This window comes from Ruditapes philippinarum, unplaced genomic scaffold, assembly GCF_026571515.1.
Source record: "Ruditapes philippinarum isolate M1 unplaced genomic scaffold, ASM2657151v2 ctg3268_1_1_1_1, whole genome shotgun sequence".
Taxonomy (NCBI): Eukaryota; Metazoa; Mollusca; class Bivalvia; order Venerida; family Veneridae; genus Ruditapes; species Ruditapes philippinarum.
In genome coordinates this window covers 49,228-69,933 of record NW_026859261.1, presented here as the reverse complement: position 1 = coordinate 69,933, position 20,706 = coordinate 49,228, and the positions used below count along the sequence as shown (strand labels likewise).

The window sequence follows — 20,706 nt, the reverse complement described above, 5'->3', positions numbered from 1 at the left end:
AAAACTGCATGGACATCTTTGATAAGAATGAAGAGCTCGGCAGACTGTGACACTTTCTTTCCAAAACGGACAACTATATTTTATGCTTAATTTTATGATAATTTTAATTTTAATATTTATATTATGTGTATATATTTAATATGTTTTAATATAAAAACATCTCCTTTATTTATTTTTACTATCTTTGATTATCTTACCAAAATAGAAATGAATACATTTCTAATTGGAAGATAACGTTTTCAATATTCACAAATGTATTTTTTCAAAGATATCGCACACACAGTTTGTATACCATCTAAAATTATCATTTCTTAAGATTAAGTATAGATGCTAATGAATCAGATAGTTGATATATGTAAACATCATTGTTTCAGGGCACGTTATGTCTGTATTAGCGAGAAAGGAACATCGTCCATCACCTGCAGAAATTATGTTTAAATTTGGCAATCTCGATGTCTCCAAGACGAAGACATTTCGAATGTTTTATAAAGTTCTCAAGGAAACAAGTGATTCTGCTGGTACGTGAATTAATATATTTTCAATCTCAATGCATAATTGGAAGGCAGTATCAAATACCATATCAAGTGTTATGAAAAAATTCTGCACAATGTATGTATATATTCATTGCATATATTCCAATGGCTTTTAATTTCATCAGATGTTGTGATATTCTTACAGGTAAATCAAATTTCTCTTTTAGTTCCGCCGCTCTTGTCATACCTTAAGCTGTAATTTCATTCTTTTACTTAGAGACCATACGCCATTTTTAATGGAATAACACGTACACGTCAAATTAAATGATGAATGATCACAGCCGTATTCACAGTCTGCTATTCAAACTTTCACCATCAAATGTTTGAATGTTGATGCTGCTTAAGTCGGTAATAGGAAGCGTGGATGATATCATGCAATTACCGCGACTCTCAATAAAACCGACTCTGCAAAATTTTCAATTATGTCAGTTTGGATGTTCTTCAGGAATTCTGTTTTACTCAAAATCTGACCCACCTTGTATTGTTTGATTCAAGTAATATTAAAGTTGGATTAGTTCCATTTTCATTTCTAAGACTGATGATGAGAATCATAAGTTATGTCGTAGTTTAAAATTTCTTTTCAGCTTTTCATTTCAAAGTTGGTAATATTGAGTCTAATATACAAGTCAGTAGCACCAATCTAAATAGTTGGATACCATTCTGTACTGAAGTAACTGTTGAAAAAGAGTCCACCGTATCTTTTGTGATCACGGCAACTAATGTTAGTGTAGCAATAGACGATGTATCTTTGAAGGACGGTGTTTGCCCGGGTATCATTTTACCTTTTTGTTTATTACAATGTTACTTGTATTACAGTGCTTACCTAGATATTCAATTAAATGTGACACGTTTTATGGAGGTACCATAATTTGTATATTATGTCTTTAAATTGATTGAACATCGTAACTTTTTCTTATACTTATTTGAAATTTGTTTGAGACCTTTATTAATGGAGTCTAATTATTAAATTGCAATTAAAACTGTGGATCCTGATAATTATGATCATTTCTGTATTTTTAAAACATATTTTTTTATTTAATAGAGGTGTCAACGAATTGCACATTTGATGACGATTTTCTGTGTGGTTATTCCACCGAGTATGGTTGGAAATACACCAGTGAGATGGATAATTCAAAGAATAAGATTGGTAACTAATGAATTATGAAATTACTTATCTCGTATTCTTTATCACAATAATTAAAATGTAAAAGGTCGTTATCAGTGGAAGTTCTATGTATGTAGACTAGTGTATTGTCGCTGATATGTTTAATACGATAATACTTTATATTTAGAATTTAAAATCAAATGAAAAAAATAAAGAAATTCATATATATTGAAAATTGATGCCTGGTTACGTAATCATTGACCCTAACAATATAAGTCAAATAGTTATTTTATATTTATTTATAGTTATTTCTAAAATAAGTCCACGTTATACTTGCAAGTATCAATTAAGTTGTGACAGATATTTTGTCACGAACATTGGTAAAAAACTGTTTTACATCATATATGAAAAATAAAGTCTTTATCAATGTGATATTTTAAAAGTAATGTTTGGTCCATTACAGGTTACGCAAGAGTCGTTCAATCAGGACAAGAACTTCTGTCTCCACCATTTGAAAATATCGACAGATCAAAAGTTTGTATAACAGCTGACGTAAGGACGTCACAAGATCAAGAAGTTGATACAGCCCCACATTTACATCTAGTTCTTAGGGATGTTGAAACAAATACAGAACTTCTGCTAAGACATGACTCACTGCCGGTCATAAGTGCAGAATGGCAGACATTAAAATATCAGGTAAAAAGAATAGATATAGTATTTTTAACATAACCCATTAGTTCATACTGCAAAATAAAAAGTAAATATCGCGTTTACAGAGGTAAATAATTGATATTTATGATCATATTATATAAAAAAGATGATGTCTCGACCCACCTCTGAAGACTTAAAGACGTTTTCGGTAGTTTTCTGTGCGCATCGTTATGCGCATCCAAGAAAGATAATCACGGATAATTACTCTTCAAATGAAGGTAAAGTTGAATACTATTCGGATAAGTGTTTAAATTTCGGCTGTAAGCAAATAATGAGTAAATAATACAGAATAGATATTTCTAAATGTTCAAAAGGAGATTGGTTCAAAAGAATAAGAATGTCGTTTAGACAACATCACATAAAGTATTTCTCCAAGCATTAGTACGACAGCATTGATGATAATTCTGCGCGCGTTACCCCACCCACTTGTGGTATAATAGTGACAAAAGTGCGTCGCGACTTGATTACTGGCAGACAACTGGGCAAAGAAGTTTAAAATGATATATTTTAAAAGTGTTGAATAAAAAAAACAAAATTAATATCCAAAAATGTTCAGAATTTCATTATTTTCTTTGTACATTTCTGAATACTTGCTTACTGTTCGGGTATGTTAGTCGAGTGAAAAAAAATAATATGGCCCTAGATATGTTTTAAAAAAAATCAGTATCATTTACTTAATATAACATCAAAAGAAAAAGAAATTCTTATTACAACATGTTTTATATTTGACAATACATTTAGTATAACACTGATATTTCTAAGAAAGCGTGGTAATTTTGACAGTTGGCATATGCGGTAACCATGGAAACTGCCCGTTTACAAAAAACTTACACTTCAACATATATATTTTATTTCTATTTTTGAATCCACAATCAAATGTTACTTGGTATATCAATAATGTAGAAAATTCTATAAAAGAAATTTCGTGATAGCTTTAATTTTTTACAGAAAATTTTCATGTTTATTTTTCTCTTTTTTTGTTTAGTTAAAAAGCATGAAAACTCATTTTTTAAAGAAATATGTCCAAATTATCGTTTGTTTTTATACAGAACCCTAAGATAAAGCAAGCTTTATATAAAATTATGTTTATTGTGAGTGTAATAAGCTATTTTATACATTATTATAATACAGTTTGGATATTTTGACAATTTTGAGATATACGGTTACCATGGAAACTGCCATTTTTCAAAAAATCCAACACGCCAACATATATTTTTCTTTTTCTTTTTGAATTTGTCATTAAATTTTACACAATATACAAAAAAATTAGAAAATTCTATGAAACACTTTTTTCAATATCTCTAATTATTCTGAGAATTCATGTTCATTTTTCTCATTTTTTGTTCGGTTGAGGAACATGGAAAACTCATTTCTTAAAGAAATATGTTCAGATTATCATTTGTATCATACAGAATCATTAGATAAGGTTATCTTTGCATAAAACAATGCTGGTTGTGTGTTTTAAGCTATCTTATACATTTCCTATTCATTATAACACAGTTAGGCTATTTTGACAGTTTTTAGATATACGGTTACCATGGAAACTGCTATTTTACAAGAAATCCAACAGGTCAACATATATTTTTCTTTTTATTTTTGAATTCGTCATTAAATTTTACTCATCATACAAAAAATTTAGAAAATTCTATGAAAGGATTATTTTTTCATAAAACTGTAGAAAATGTCTTTAACTTAAAAAATGTTGCGTTTGGTAACATGTTTATAAATAATCAACAAATAAAGTGTAAATATATGCATTTTCATGCCTTACATAACTACAATTTTGCTTTCAGGTTTCAAATGTCGTCGGTGAATATAACATTGCTTGGAAGGTAACTCTTGGAGATTCGGAGTATCTAGATATTCGAAGTGTTAGCATAATAAATGGGGATTGTATTTCTCAGTGTAAGTTAGCATGTAAAATCATATAGTGATTTCGCTTACAAAATTGTTTATTGAAAAAGAATTTAAGCAATTATATGTCATTCTGTAAACATTACAAGTTGAGCCAACATGGATCTACATATTAAGTCCCAGTGTATTGTAAATATAGACTTCAAGTTAACATAAAATTGCGAATATATATATATGTTTTAAATTTGAGATTTGAGCCTGTGCTAGGGGGTGTAAGGAATGTTGCACTTTTTCATTATCCCTCATGTACAAACTCAATCAAACCGAGTCAGCAATTTTCATGTAATTTTGCTGTTTTTAATACTTCCAAGAGATCACCTTTTTCGGGTATTTAGTATTATATTTTTTTTATAACAAACCAGTTTGTGTGTTGATACATGTATTGCTGTGCTGGGCAATCTGAAATGTTTTCATTTTGCCTTATTTAAAACACAGCGTTGCTAAAATAGACATTTTTTGCTATTATTTACTTCTGAAATAAGTTTAGTGTAGTTTCTGTCTTGCGATCGGAATATATATTCCAGCATTTTCATTTTTTTTTTGTTTTTATTTATCTTTCTATGCAAATATGCAAACAGTATGTGCAAACGATCAGTTCGAATGTAAGGGAGATGATTATACTTTCTGTATGCCGTTACAACAAGTTTGTCGAAATATTCACTTATGTCCAAATGCTGCAAGTACAGTATGTCGTATGTATAAGTCATTTCCTCACTTTCGTAACACACACCTATGATGAGCTAGCAGTTAGAAGTAAAAATATGGAAAAAAATATAATGTTTTCGAAAAGATTATACCAAAAAATAATAACAATAATTTTGTTAAATTATGCATTGAAAAGTCGCATTGTCATTTTAATGAACTTTCCTTAGTGTATTCATATTTATTGTTTTAAATAACCATTATATTCATAAATTGTTAAATGTTACTTTGTCAATATAGTTCTGCAATTTTAAATTTTACTTTAAAAAAGCTCTACTCATTTAACAATTCTTAAATTAACTAACGATTAAGCTTTCGTTCTTTATTCGCCAATGCTATGTATGCTATTAATTAAGTGTTTCTACTTAGGGCCAACGGTTTCTTGCGACTTCAATGACAGCTTTTATTGTGGTTGGACTTTGTATGGTGCATCGGTTGAGAATGGCGAAAGCTCGGGTATATCCATATGATAATATTTTTGTGGTTCAATATACCAATTAAATTACCTAGTATATCAGATTGACATATCGAAACTCTAGAATTTCACTGCATGCAAAATTATTGAAAGCCAATGAAAGGGTTTGTGGACAAGGCAATATTTTCTTAGTGTTTCAATATAAATAAGGAGAACTAAGATCAAGAAGACAAAGGTATAATTCATTGATTTTAAAAGATTTAAACCATTTAATCTGAATAATACTAAACCATATCGTTTAACATTAAATATTGATATTAAAACATATTTTGATTGTCATTTCGAATGTAATAAAGAATTCAAACTATTACTTTTAAATGACAACGTGTCTGATTAAGGGATGGTGCTTTTCCTCGGAGGTGCTCAGTATACATATGCCGAAACACCACTAATAGAAGTAATGGACATTTCTTGTATGACCTTGACCATGTTGAGGGACTTCAACAATAATATGTGCAGGCTATTGCGAAACGATAGCAACAATTTGGTAGAGGTGAACAACTTTGACATGTTCAAGTCACAAGGTCGGGTACAGAGTGTTCAGATTGAACTTCCAGTTGGAAACTACACTTTGGTGTTTGAGTGTCGACAGATTAATGAAGAGACATCGTATGTAAAGATCGACGACGTATCTGTTATAAGTGGAACTTGTGACCAGAGTCAGTATTAGTATAAATTTAGACTTACCTGTTGTAATACTAGTATATTTGTAACTATTCACGCTTAATATTAACTTCTTAGTATTAAAAAAAAAAGTCTGTACTCATCAATTTGCGATCGGATTTCTTATTTCCAATTTTGATTTGTGTGTGTTTTTGTTTTACATATTTTGTGTTTTTGTTTTACATATTTTGATGAGTTAATCGTTTTATTTTTTCGGTTTGAAATTATTCATTATTTTGGATTACAATTGATATAATATGTTTCTCTTCATTTAATTTGTCAATAAAACTTGTTTAACACATTTGACAGATTTACATGAAGGATTATCTTCTGTTTTTCTCTATTTTATCTAATGAAATATGTGTGTCTTACAGTTGAATGCAGGGGCTACAAATGTAAGAAAGATGAAACCGACAAGTCAGGAGTAACAGTTTGTTTCGACAATGATGATGTAGTTTGTGATAAATTCATCGATTGTCCGTATGATACTGATGAAAATAAATGCGGTAATACTATAACTTTCAATACCTTCCTTTCTGATTTGTCGAAACAAGTTCTTATGTACTGAATTTGAAATGATAACTTCAATATCAGATATAAGGTTTTAATGTATAATATCATATTGATGCAGATGAAAATGAATGCAGCAATACTATGACGTTGAATAACATGTTTTTATGTTCTGAACTTGAAATCAGAAGTTATAATAACTTCAAATATCAGTTATAAGGTTTTAATATATCATATCATATTGAAATAGAGTTGGTCAAGAATAGTGAATAGGCAAAAGGTACTAATGAAATTTCTGTTTCAAAAATTGTAAATGAACATTCATCTACACGAATGCTACACTTCATCTTAATTTTAAGCAATGAATCGAATTACATAAATGACTCTTTATTAATATGGAAGACGCAATTTCTTAACATTATTCAATTTTTCAGATTACACTTTTGAATGTGACTTTGACACGGATATATGTGGATATGATGTTTCCGGGGTAATTTCACTGATCAAACTGCCATACTCTATAGATGGAACAGATGTAACCATACCAACAGCGAATGATACTGGAAATGGTAAAAAGATACAGTCTTAAAATGTAAAGTAGTTACATGTCGAATTATCTAACGGAAAGTTTGAAGTAACATATGAGACTTAAGATCAATAACGGGGGGGGGCGCTATAACGCTACAAATCCTAAAAAACGGCGACGTCGGAGGGGCACCATATGGGAGGGGCGGGTTCCTTCTTAACATTTTATGCCATTCACATTTCTTGATTTATGATGATAAAAATTTCTGTCTGCAAGTCTACATGAGTAGCATCATTATCAATTGTTGGAATCTATTTTCTATTCTTTGACAGATAGAGCTCTGCTTTATAATTCAATGTTGAATGATCGACTTAACTTTACGACCGGACCGATAGTCGTTCCAGATGACGCATGCGCAGTGACGATGGACATGTGGATTCATATATTTCAACCGTTTAGTCCAGGAGAAGCTTTTTTGTTTATGACTGCTGGCTTCAGTGATAGGATTCGCCGAATAAATACTTTTACCAGAAACATCAACTTGAATGTTACAGAAACCTGGTTCCAGTTATCTATTCCGTTGTATGGAAGCTCTTTTAAGTAAGTCCATTTTTTATTTTCATTCAAATAGACAATGTTTGTAATCAGCTATAATTGTCATTGTAATTGCCTTTTAAAACATTTTTTATTTTATCTTAAATCCAACACGAAGTTATTACGTCCTTTCCCTTTCAAATTATTTATGATCACACCATTTTGTTTCAGCCCTAACGATTGGTCGGTTGGTTTTCTATCAACTGGAAGATATATTCCAAGTTTCAGCTTTGTTGCATATGGAGTCTATGTTGCCATCGATAATATATCTACACAATCATGTAATGGTAAGTTTGATCAATTGCTAAATTGATATATTTCAAATGTTTATAGTGTACGCCACAAAGGCTCTGAAGGGACAAATGTCTTCAAGGCAAGCTGAACTCTATCTTACAAACTTAATTTGTTATTATTATAATAATAAATCACCTAAATTGTGTTTTCATTCGATTTATGAATTAAAGCACCACGTAAGGTATATATTATTACTAAAACCATACATTTAATATAATTTTACCTTTTCTGTTTGACTATTATGTAATATGTGGCGAGCATGTGCAACTAAACAACTAGAGAAAGCAAAAGTTCATTCGGCTATTTTTTTAACGGAATATAAATTTATTTACAGAAGGTAACACATTTAGACATAAACAGATTTTAACACATTTACTATGCGGCCTTCTGACTAAAAAACAGTCAAAAGAACACATATCAATCTTAGAAAATATAATGCATAATTGTTCATTAGTAGCGATGGCATGATTCTTAACTGGCGGTTTCAATAGCTTCGGTTTTATTTTTGACCTCTACAGTTGTTTCTTCTTTTAGAAACTGATAAAACCGATGAACTGCCTCCAGATTTTGATGAAAACAATAGAACTTCAACCAATTTACCAGGTAACTAATATTTATTGCACCATACAATTATTTAGTTTTGTTCTATTTACTTAAGCCATTTACAAAAATCTAAATTAATATGATTTGCTTTGATTTAATCATATGCTATAACAAAAATAAAAAAGTTAAGTGTTATCAGTATGTTAAATATTTTGTTGTCTGACCAACAATTATATCGAAGTTAAGTTATTAAATTAGCCAATATAATAAATTTAAGGTGGATTCTTTCAAATTGTAATGTCAATTGTACAACAACAGTAATTGTGGTACGAAACTTATCATAAATGACTCGTGGCTACCGCCACTCATGAAATATTTATTTTCATACCACTCGATGAAAATAAATCCTGCATTTTAGAAAAAAAACTTGAATATCCTCTATATATATTTTGATGTACTATTATTTAGAAGCATCCGATTTCAGAAAATTTCCCAACTACTGTGATTGACAATGCTCATGTTGTGGCCGATTTCCTCGATACAGTGTCACTTCTTTGCAGCGTCGAAAATCTAGGACAAAGCCAGGTTAGTTCCATCATTTATGGTACCATTATTGATGTGAAAACATATTTTACCCATATTACGTTGTACATACAGTAATAATGTTATAATTTATTGAGATTGTTTTTTGATGTATTGAGTTTTTGATTATGTTTAATTATTGAAATCGACCAACTTGCCCTACATTAGATATTGAAGATTAGGTTTCCAGATTTTTATACTTCACAACAGCAGGTGTCAAGTGCTGTTTGGCAGCTGTAAAAAGTTGCCCCGTACTTCACTTCAGTGTTGTTATATTTTTTTGGTCCTTCGGGATCATTGATGCCAGCACTACTAAGTGTTGAGAATTGAGTATCGCTCAAGCTGGTGCTAGGGGGCCTGAGGGATGTTGCACGTATTCATTATCACTCATGTACAGACTCAATCAAATCGAGTCTGCAATTCTCTTGTAATTTTGTTGTGATAAATGCTTCCGAGGGATCACTTTTTCCAGATTTTTTTGGTTATAACTAAAACAGCTGTGACAATATTACTTTCTTGTTTACTGAGCTTTTGTCAACGTTTTCTAGTAGACGTGGTGTGTTATAAACAAATGTGTTCTAGCATACAGTAACAACTTTTTTGGAATTTTTGGTATACAAGTATTTGGTTCTTGAAAAATTGAAAATCATATATTTGTATGTACATGGCGTTCTTCTGTTACAGGTAACACTACATTGGTATAAAGACGAGGTCCAGATATCTAGAAACAATGAAATTATAAACCAGGATGTTACAACAATATATGATTTGGAGATGCTTAAATATACAGTTATGATAGATAATGATCCTACATCGGGAAAGTTGAATTATTCATTAATACTTCATAGGTTTGTTCATTTAATGATTTCATCCAATTGCTGACAGTATAGTATAAATATTATATTGTTTAAACATGTATAAGGTTAATTTGTTCATGACAAGTTAGTGCTTATGACGATACAAGTTGAATATTTACATTTGATATATAAACATAAACTTGTAGTAGATAATGTTTAACTAACTGTTTCCAGAATGATATATAAACAGTTACTGTTTGTGTATTTCAGACAATTCGTAATTCATGTTAGGCTTCATTTATTATATATCTTCATTTATTATGGTTGTAACAAAAAAATCATGACACATTTTCTGAGAGCGCTACAACTAAATTTTAATATCATTGTCAGGTTATCAAGCATACCATTCTCTATAAAAATGGCAAAATTCCTTATACTTTTTCCTGTTTTATTTATTCATCTTTCACTGATTGGAGATAAAGAAGTATTGAGGCACTGACCAATATTTGTAGCAAGGAATTTAGTGCACTAATTGCACATCTAAATGGGTTTAATTATTACATGCTTTTCGGTGTTTTATAGAAATATATCAGTGATATAAAACTGGTAATTTCACTGTTTGAAACAGTGAAATTACCACTTTGATAATTTCACTGTTTTGAATTTAAGCCCCTTACGATGTTTCAGTGAAATACCAGCGTGCACAGTACTGGGTACCAACTTAATGACGTGAGGTCGTAAATGACGTCACATTGTATTATTATTTGGCGCGCTTTTCATTCAGTATTATGTTTTATGTCTTTTTAAATCGTTTCTTTGCATATAATAAAAAGAAAAATTGTTTAGTTTAGTGTAAGATCGAAATATATTTCACCTTGTGAACACCAAAAGTTCATATTTCACTCGTGGCTGCGCCACTCGTGAAATATACCTTTTGGTGCTCACTCGGTGAAATATATTTTGATCTTACACTGAACTAAACAAATATCCTCTATTTAATAGTTGAAATGCATCAGAAATAAATTTTGTATTTTCAATTTTAATTGTTAAGGAACTTCACTGAGGTCCAAAAGCCTAAAACATAAAATTTTAATTTTTTACAAAGATCAGCTGGGGCACTTAAAACGGAAAGATACTCAAAGATCATTAAGAAATATACCCGGAAATAAATTGAAAATCGTATTGTAATGCTATTTAGTTGGTTGTGACTTAAAAGCGTTGCTTTTCATTATCGGTCATTTTACAGAATTAAAATAATTATCTTGGAAAAATGAAGTGAGTGAATGATCTAAAATTTTACACACACGTTTTTAGTCAAGACCTTCATCAAACTGAACATTAATCTCGAAAATTTATCCCCAGTAAATCTCAGTGTAGTCCCTTTAATATGATGATGTCCGTTATAAAAATAATCGACGCCTAGGGGGGTCAATTGATGTACTACTCTTATAATTGATGCACTAATTGTATAAACGTTATTTCGTTACGGTTCATTCATTTTATTACAGGGTGTCTAAAGCGGACGCTGGGGCATATTCATGTAAGATAGAATTAGATGGATTAAGTGATGTATCCAACATTTACGTTACTGTTAACACACGACTCGCATTATCAGGTTAGTTATTAACATATTTTGAAGTACATGTCCTGTGTTTGGCAGCAACTTGGAAAGTAATTTACGTGATCGCATAAAGTTTAATTTACCACTGTTTACGATTATATTTCTTTTTCAAATCGACCTTGTTTTGACCTTCAGTCTTAAGATTTTTCTAATGTCATATTACATTTTATCATTATTATGATTATTATTGTTTTGAAAATACATATTTCAGAAAACAATTGCTACAAAAACACACTGCCAACATGCCAAGCTTTAGGATTTGATGAAGTTATTCCAAAAGGACCTCTTGGTTTTCGGGAAGTACAAGATGCAGCATTACATATACAGGACATAGAACATTCTATAACGTTTGAAAAGATGTCAAAATCTTGTCAGCGTTCTATAATGACATTGCAATGTGGCCTTTTACTGCCGAAATGCCAAGATGGAAATCCCATTCATGTTTGCAGAGAACACTGTGAAAGTAATTCATTCCTTTGTAATCTTCTGAGACAGATTGCATTTAAAAGCTGGCCTGCTAAAATAAAAATAGAAAATAATACCTGAAAGATACTTGTCATAGAAAAATGAAAAAAATCACAAAAACGATAATATATCTTACAAGAATAAATTTTTTAAATTTTTTTTTTAAATACGAAGAGGTATTCTGATGTTATTTGCATAATACATATATGAAACTATTTGGCGGTCATTGGTTTTATTTTTATTCTTCTAATTAATACTTTAGCTAGTGGATGAATGTAAAAAAGCTTATTGTTCCTTTATATGTATCGTTTATATTTTATTTACTTCAGGTATAATAGAAGGTTGCCATGTAAACAATTACGACAATAATCTCTTTCTGAAGTTACAACAAGGTTGCAAGTTTTTGCATTTTGTTAATGAAAGTGGGCAGTGTCTTCCAATTACTGTAGGTATGTACATATCACATTTTTACTGCTTTAAATATTTAACAAATGACTATTTGCAACATTTATGGGACCTATCGAAAATAAAACTGTCAATTGTTCTTTAAGGTTCTATACGTTTTCTACTTTTTCACCTATTGTTCGTTTGTTTATTTCAGGATGTGGGCTGGAATATACAGGGCACACAGGAAGTATTGTATCTGTCAATTATCCGGATTCATACCCCGTAAACTCTAAATGTGAATGGCATATAGCTGTAGAACCGTATCATATGATTCAGTTTGAGGTTGTATATTACGATGTTGACGCTAATACCGGAAGTTCATCTGAATGTGGATTATCTGTAAGCTCATTGTACATGAAGTATCACATTTATGAAACCGTAACTTAAACATTGTTAGTCCCCTACCGGTTTACCGGAGGGGACTTTAGGTTTACCCTCCGTCCGTCTGTCCGTCTGTCTGTCTGTCTGTCCGTCTGTCCGTCCGTCAGTCCGTCCACAAAACTGGATCCCGCGATAACGCAAAAAGTACTGAAAATATTTTAATGAAACTTGATATATGGATAGATGGCAGTATGGAGATTATGCACGTCTTTTTCTTTTCTTCCTATGTTGAAAATTCTGGTTGCTATGGCAACAAATAGACTGAAAATATGGCAAATTTTACACATAACCTGGATCCCGCGATAAAGCAAAAAATACTGAAAATATTTTTATGAAACTTGATATATGGATAGATGGCAGTATGGAGATTATGCACGTCTTTTTCTTTTCTTCCTATGTTGAAAATTCTGGTTGCTATGGCAACAAATAGACTGAAAATATGGCAAATTTTACACATAACCTGGATCCAGTGATAACACAAAAAGTACTGAAAATATGTTTATGAAACTTGACATATGGGTAGATGGCAGTATGGAAATTATGCACATCCTTTTCTTATCTTCCTATGTTGAAAATTCTGGTTGCTATGGCAACAAATAGCCTGAATTTCAAGATTTCTGATTCTAGTTTTTAAGTTTTTTCACTATAAGTTCTTTATTTCTTAAGGTATTTTCTTCAAACTTTAAATATAAGTTGCTTGTCATCAACCACATCATATGTGACAAGGTTTACAACTCTAGCACAAAATTTATCAGAATTACCTCCCTTGAACTAAAATTTTCATGAAAAAAACATTTTTTTTTTTTTAATAACTTCTTTTTCTGAATGTATCTACTTCAAACTTCATATAAATGTTTCTTATTATCACTCAACATTTGTGAGTGTTCAATACTCTAGCAAGACTATTTCCAGAATTATGCCCCTTTTGAACTTAGACTTTTTTTTGAGAAATTGGTAATTTTTACTCCAACTTCTTCAATCATGATAGGATTTTAAAAATGTTATATTTTGATAACAGGGATGTTTAAAAAATAACTTTAGAGTGTCCTTCAGTCTGTCTGTCTGTACATAAAAATTGTTTCCTGTGATCACTTTTAAAGAACTTTTTCAACAAATTTACTTAAAATAGGAACCTAAGTGAATGGCCAATGGCCCTTCAAAATGTTTCTTGGGCTCTTACCGGTAGGGGACTTATGGATTGCTTGCAATACTATGATAATTGCTTGTTTATTTTGTTTCATGATGATTTATTTTATAGTACCATAATAATTGAGAACTTCTTTTCAGTAAATGAGACTGTTCAACTTCAGTAATGGGTTAGTCGTGAATAGCTTGCACAATGTATTCCATTATTTTTAGACCACAAGTCTTTGAATATTTCAAAACAGTGTCTTTTTTTAGTTCAGCCCATTGTTTTCTCTTTTAGGGCTCACAAATTCTTTTACTTTGGAACCATATGACGCTTTTCATGGATTGGCGCAAAAGTGTCACATTAAAGGTTCCATAAAAAACGCCGTAAAAACACATCTACAGATGTTTCTAAATTGAAAATTTCACCATTTGCGTGTGTAAATGTTGAATTCTGCTTAAGCCGGTGCTAGGGGGCGTGGACTGTTATTTGCTCTTTCCAATACCGTCATCAAACCAAGCCTGCAACATTTAAAATTTTGCTGTGTTGGGCTTTCTTTGGGGATTCTATTTTTTTCTCTATATTAGATGCAGGTTTGTTTGAATCATGTATTTCAGCATTAGCTATAAAAATTCTAAATATTCAAAACTTAATAAACAATAACAATTAATGAAAGAGGGTAAGGGAACATAAATGTTTCTTATAATGTAATTTTAGTAGATCTACTTTGTTTCAGATCAGAGATAACACGACTGCCTCATTAGCCTTTAACTGTAGTGAGAACGTTCCTTTAACGTTTCAGTCAAGCGGGAATACGGCCACGCTGACATTTCAATCCGACTCTGAAAGCTCTGGAAACGGATTTTATATCAAATATAGGCAGAGTAATGCTTCTTGCTGTTTTAGTTAATCTATCATTTTTTGCGCGATCAAAGCTGACACTTTTACTTTCAATTTTCGCACATAATAAATGTCTTTATTTCAAAGTATAAAGCTAGTTTAACTGATTTCTCAAGCATAGGTATTTGAGCAGAACCAGCATCAGTTATTCGTTTATTATTAAATTATTAGTTTTATATTATTTTTATTTTATTAATTATTTATTCTATTACTCTACTTCCTTTTATGATAAAACTATGTTTATTTATCATATCTTAGTTTAGGCACATTATCATACCAGTTAATTTATAATATCTCACAGAGTAAGTTTCTAAAAAAGCTTTTCAAGCATCCTATTCAATCCGTACATTTAATTATTTGTCAATTATCATGTAAATGAAATGTTTATAAATAAAATATTGTTTAAAATAATATCTTTATTGTTCAGTACCAATGGATACGTGTATATCAATGTCTGGAGAAAACATGCTACATTTAAATGCAAGCAACAATCCTTTTGATGAGTCATGCAACAAATTAAAAATATATCTTCAAGACGCAAGTAAGTCAGACTTATACAGGTATAATGATATGTGGTAAATTGATATTATGGCGTGTTTGCTTATATGTGAGTAAAGAAAATAATCGCCGAAACTTATCAAAATCTATGGAATTCTTACTGAATATGTCAAATATGAATAAAATAATGAATAAAATATGCATCGGAAGCTGTGTTCCTTATTACATGTCAAGTAACGTTTTAATTTCTTAAGAAAAACTGCCAGTTTTTTTAATGACACTCTATATTTATATTGTGTCTTCATTAAGTGTAAAGAGTTTAGAACATACTATATCTACTTTATGTGAAGTCAAACCATACTTATTTCATAAAAACAAAGAGACTGCAAAGCAATTTACAATATTTTCAAGTATCATATTTGAGTATATTATATCTTTAAATAATCACGCTTTTACGATGGCTCTTTATGTAAAAGAATAAGACTGTCTTGTGTAAAAGAATAATATAGTCTTATGTAAACAAATAAAACTGTCCTATATTTCTGGTAAAGATGCACATTATTTCCATCGTCCTTTCATTGGAAATCAAGTAGGTTTAGTCATAATTGATGAATTTTTATTCTTATAACCACTATTTTTAATAAATTTATTGTAAAGGAGACACTCTTGATGTTATGATTGACTACCTGGCAGATGGATGTATAACACTACTAGACAATCTCCAGCTGAACGTAACGTTATGTAATATCACTGAAAAACTACATTACGAAGTCCAAGGATACGTATGTGATTTTTTATGTGTTTGCCTAATTTGATGGACTACATTTTTCCTGCAGATATGCAATTACTTTAATTCCTTTATTAACTGAGTGGTATATTAACTTTGATCAACAGTTAAAATGATAGAATGTTTAAAAAGTTTCTGTTTTCTCGATTTACAATTACTGCAACATATGCATTATATTGTTCAATTTAAGTTCATTGTTTACTTTAAAATTTCAGATGGATATCAATATAGAATCGCTATCTACGATTTACCAAATAAAGACTCAAAAACGTTCATATGGTAAATTGAATCTTGTTTTTGCATTTTATTTTTATTTAAACCATCTGTATCATTTATGTCTAAAAAAACTACATGAATGTGTGAAGATGCTTTGAAAGGTGTAATACTTGACAAAATTAATAACCTATGAAATTAGTGAACATTTGAAATGGTATGACATTTCAAATTATTCAAAATTCAGACAGAATCCGAAATAAGTCTCATATTACAAATATACTTATGTATCCTTTTTTCTATTTATGAATATACAATAAAAATAGTGATTTCTTTTCAATCTCGAGCCGTATGGACATCTATGATATGTTGGTACCAAATGTTGTTGTAAGCTTTAAAATTGGAATCATGTCATGGTTATAATATAAACATTGACATAAAATGTTGAAAATGGTGTGGTCGTATCTGGAATAAAAGGTTAAGATTTGTAATTTCATAAATTACGTCTGATTAAAGTAATAGAACTCGAATAATTCTATATTGACTTCATTTTTTGATTTTTGTAGTTAGGTCAGTTCAAGAAGTGACTATTGATAATGCTGGACGTTTGCAGATATTGTCAGAAGGAGAGTTTGGAACCATGTGTGGTGATCTGGAACAATTTGCTGCAGATTTGATCTGCAAGTCCATGAATCATGGGTAAGCATTGCCAAAATGTCGGAGATTTAAACTTCAGGAAAAATTAATTGTGTAATGATTTAGCTGTCTAACTTATTCATAAAGTGAAAATGAAATTCGGAAAAAAGTCCACCATGTTTTATTCTCAACATATATTATCATAACAAAAATAATGAGAGAATTTTATCAGTATAACGATAATATTTTAATTAACGCTGAGCTGATGATCTACCAAAGAATAACATGCAACGAGACAAAAGGAGATCGGTCGTGCAAGATGGCCAAATTAAAGATGATGTTGGCTTACTTTGATTGAGCTGTTTATGGACGGCAGTAAGTAATAAATACATTCTGCTGCCAGCGTTCCCTAGCAACATCGACGTCATTTAAATATGTATATGGTGAAATTTGATGACTTTGTAAATACCATTTTGTGTTTCAGATGGCCGGCAAAGATAGAGAAAGGACTGACACTTCCTGAAATTCTTCCAAGACTTGCAAGTGATATTCAGTGTAACGGCGAGGAAGCACATATTACGCAGTGTCGTTTTGTTTTCACTCCGCTCGAAAGTGAAACGTGTATGGATAGCTTTTACACAAGGCAAATAATTAACTGTCGTAAGTGATTCAAAGTTTATGTAAATGTATTTTTGTTTAAGTGTTCTCTTCTTGAATGGCAGCATATTTATCTTATACAACTTATAACACATATTGAAATATTTTTAAGTTAGCGACAGTTATAAAATTTAGATGTATGTTTATTGTGCATTTGCGGTAAATGATTATGTTCCGAGCCAACAAAATACTTAAAAGGATATAATATAAACTGTTTAATTTGAAAAGTAAAAGAAAAGAAACTTTTGTTATTGAAAATGACCACAGACCTTTTGTATCGCCATTGATTCAGCTAATTAAATTAAATGTTAAACTTTTTATTATTCCTCATTTACAGAATTTTGTTCTGTTTCCAAGGGAAAACACCTTATCCATATTTTTAAGCTTCACAACGGCAGGTGTCAAATGCTGTGTAGCAGCTCTAAAAGTTGCCCCGTATTTCACTTCAGTGTTAATGTTGGTATATTTTTCTGGTACTTTGGGATCATTGATTCCAACAAGTGATGAACATTGCTAGGAGATTAGGGATGTTGTACTGTTTATTATCCCTCATGTACACACTCATTCATCCGAGTCTGCAATTTTCATGTAATTTTAATGCTTCCGAGGAATTACACTTAACTCAGATTTTTAAATGTTTTTCTATTCATTGCAGCACAAACGACAATATCTTGCGATTTTACAAAGTCTACATGTGGATATGTACTGGATGATCACGTCAAATTTTCACCTCTCTGTAAGTCTTTGACTTCTATTATTATAATGAATGTCAACTTCTTAAATCCTGTAAAGTAAATTCGCAGACTCGCTTTGCTTCAATACGGTTTATACTTACATTATATTGGAAATTTACCTACATGTCATTATAACAAGTCATTACACATAAAATTTACGTTGGCCTTTTTTGCTATGCTCCAAATTGTAAGCTTTAAGAATGCGTTTCACAACCTTTGTATATATGCTATTAATTAAGACTTTTGGTATGTATCTTTTATCAAATGGATAACGTTTAAAGTAACGATAATAAATAAAAAAGACTATTATCTATATTTATCTAGATGGTCTATATCACGTGGGTACAAACCATTTCTCAAATGGTGTCGCAATGTCAATACCTTTCACTTACACGACTGGTGTGTATATGTATGTTGAATACATCATTAGAAGGGGAGATATCGGTGCTGGTATAACTATAAATTTAGTACAATCATCTAGTAATGCATCCTTTGCGGTATGGAAATGGCAATCGTTTCAGACATACGGTATCTTCAAAGGTAAGTTACACCCAAATTATTATATTTATGGTTTTTAAACCAGTGTATGTGAACGATAAGTCAACAGTGTTGTTAAAGAATATAATACAAGGTTTAAGACTTTTGCCGGCGTTCACATCATGCTTTATACATCATTGTTTGGCTGAAATGTCTTAGTTCTTGGCTATCATCCAAGGGTACCATATGTTTATGTTTATACTATACGATTATAATTATATAATAATATATTCTTTTTTAAAGATGTCTGGTACCACTGGATAAAAATGTTTGATAAGTAGTCGGTCAATTACGGAGAAATTGATGTTTTCTCATTACTTATCCAGGAAAGTCTATCAGGTGGATCAACCGCCTTATTTTGACAAAAAGATTTGTTACAATTTGAGTGAAACCCAAACAAGCAAAACACACAAGTTAATGTCCGGACTGTTATACATTACATATCTTGTTATGTTGTCAACTGCAGCTTTAAATAGTTGTTTCTTTATTTAGGATTGTACACTTAACATTCTACATAGATTATACTACAGTTGTTTCATAAAATATACAATAAGGAAAATAAACACTTTTTTCTTTTCAATTTAAGGATGCACTAAAATGCCCGTGTTAAACACAAATGAAGATGATTTGTACCAACTTGTAATTGAATATACATCTGGAGATATTCAGTTTACCGATCCATCAAACGAATATACTGGACTGAAGAATCTAGAATTATCATTCGAAATGTGTACAGGTAACATTTTGCTTTACATATATTTTAATAGAGTTCAAGGAAAAAAATGTATAACCTGCAAAGCAGAATTTAATATCAATTGTGAGGTCTAATTAGACAAAAATTACGATCAGCTACAATAAGTGTTTAGCTCAATCTTGTGTTTAAGGTGAACCTGAGAAATTGATGAGCTCTTTCGAAGATCTTGACATTTGTGCTCATTTCATCAATGTTGATTACATATCATGTCCTGGGAGACAAAACAATAATGGAACTATAACCGTCACGTCAAGACGTTCATATTCACCCAACGAATGGATTCAAACAGACCATTCATACAGAAACAAGACAGGTACATTATTTGATTCCAAATTCGTACATTGCTTATATTTAATAAATACAATTATCATTGATATAATTAGTTAATTCCTTTTAAATTAATGATTTTAAAACATGCCTAAATTGGTACATGTTATTGTTTTAAGTTTTTATATTTCTTTATACTTTATATTATAGCTATATCTCTTTTTGCATAATTGTTTATATAACCTGACCATGCGAATTCGTTATATGCCTTATATTTTATATAGATTTGTTTTATTATTATAGGTCATTATTTACTCGTTGATGAAGGAACGCTCGTGCCTTTTATAAAGTTGTCCAACATACCTAGTCAGCTGAACTTTCTGCGATTCTTTTTCGGCATTAGTAATGGGGTTGATGCAAAGAAAAATGCGGTATCAGTAATAAACAAAATACAATCTGATTAACTTCTATAAAAGAACTGATTTTTTTTTGTATATGTACACTTGGAATTAAAATCTTAATAATGTAATAATTAAAACAGTTTAAACAGTAGAATTAAAATAGATTAATAGAATTAAACGTATGTTTCATTATCTTTTCAAAAAGATATTTTTTAAAGACAAAAAGCAATTGTAAATAAAGAAAAGTCTTTCAAATAAATTATAATGCCCCTATAACAAATGATGCTTTTACATCTCACTTCAGACGTTATCGTTGTCAGCAGATGATCA

The 20,706-nt window shown here is 30.5% G+C and overlaps 1 protein-coding gene across 1 annotated transcript; it reads left to right on the top strand.

Annotated features, from left to right (window-relative positions):
* The first annotated feature begins 27 nt into the window (after positions 1 to 27).
* On the top strand, positions 28 to 19,235 carry LOC132755868 (uncharacterized). Its single transcript, XM_060746803.1, has 29 exons — positions 28 to 46; positions 375 to 518; positions 1,118 to 1,303; positions 1,576 to 1,680; positions 2,102 to 2,334; positions 4,143 to 4,254; positions 4,842 to 4,955; positions 5,335 to 5,421; positions 5,779 to 6,099; positions 6,478 to 6,609; positions 7,048 to 7,182; positions 7,472 to 7,739; positions 7,905 to 8,020; positions 8,562 to 8,630; positions 9,055 to 9,155; positions 9,837 to 10,000; positions 11,458 to 11,564; positions 11,782 to 12,033; positions 12,365 to 12,484; positions 12,637 to 12,821; positions 14,729 to 14,876; positions 15,320 to 15,433; positions 16,048 to 16,172; positions 16,393 to 16,456; positions 16,957 to 17,089; positions 17,511 to 17,686; positions 18,339 to 18,419; positions 18,742 to 18,957; positions 19,198 to 19,235. Exons 1-29 carry the CDS (start codon positions 28 to 30, stop codon positions 19,233 to 19,235), a joined length of 4,065 nt encoding a protein of 1,354 aa, XP_060602786.1.
* Positions 19,236 to 20,706: the final 1,471 nt, after the last annotated feature.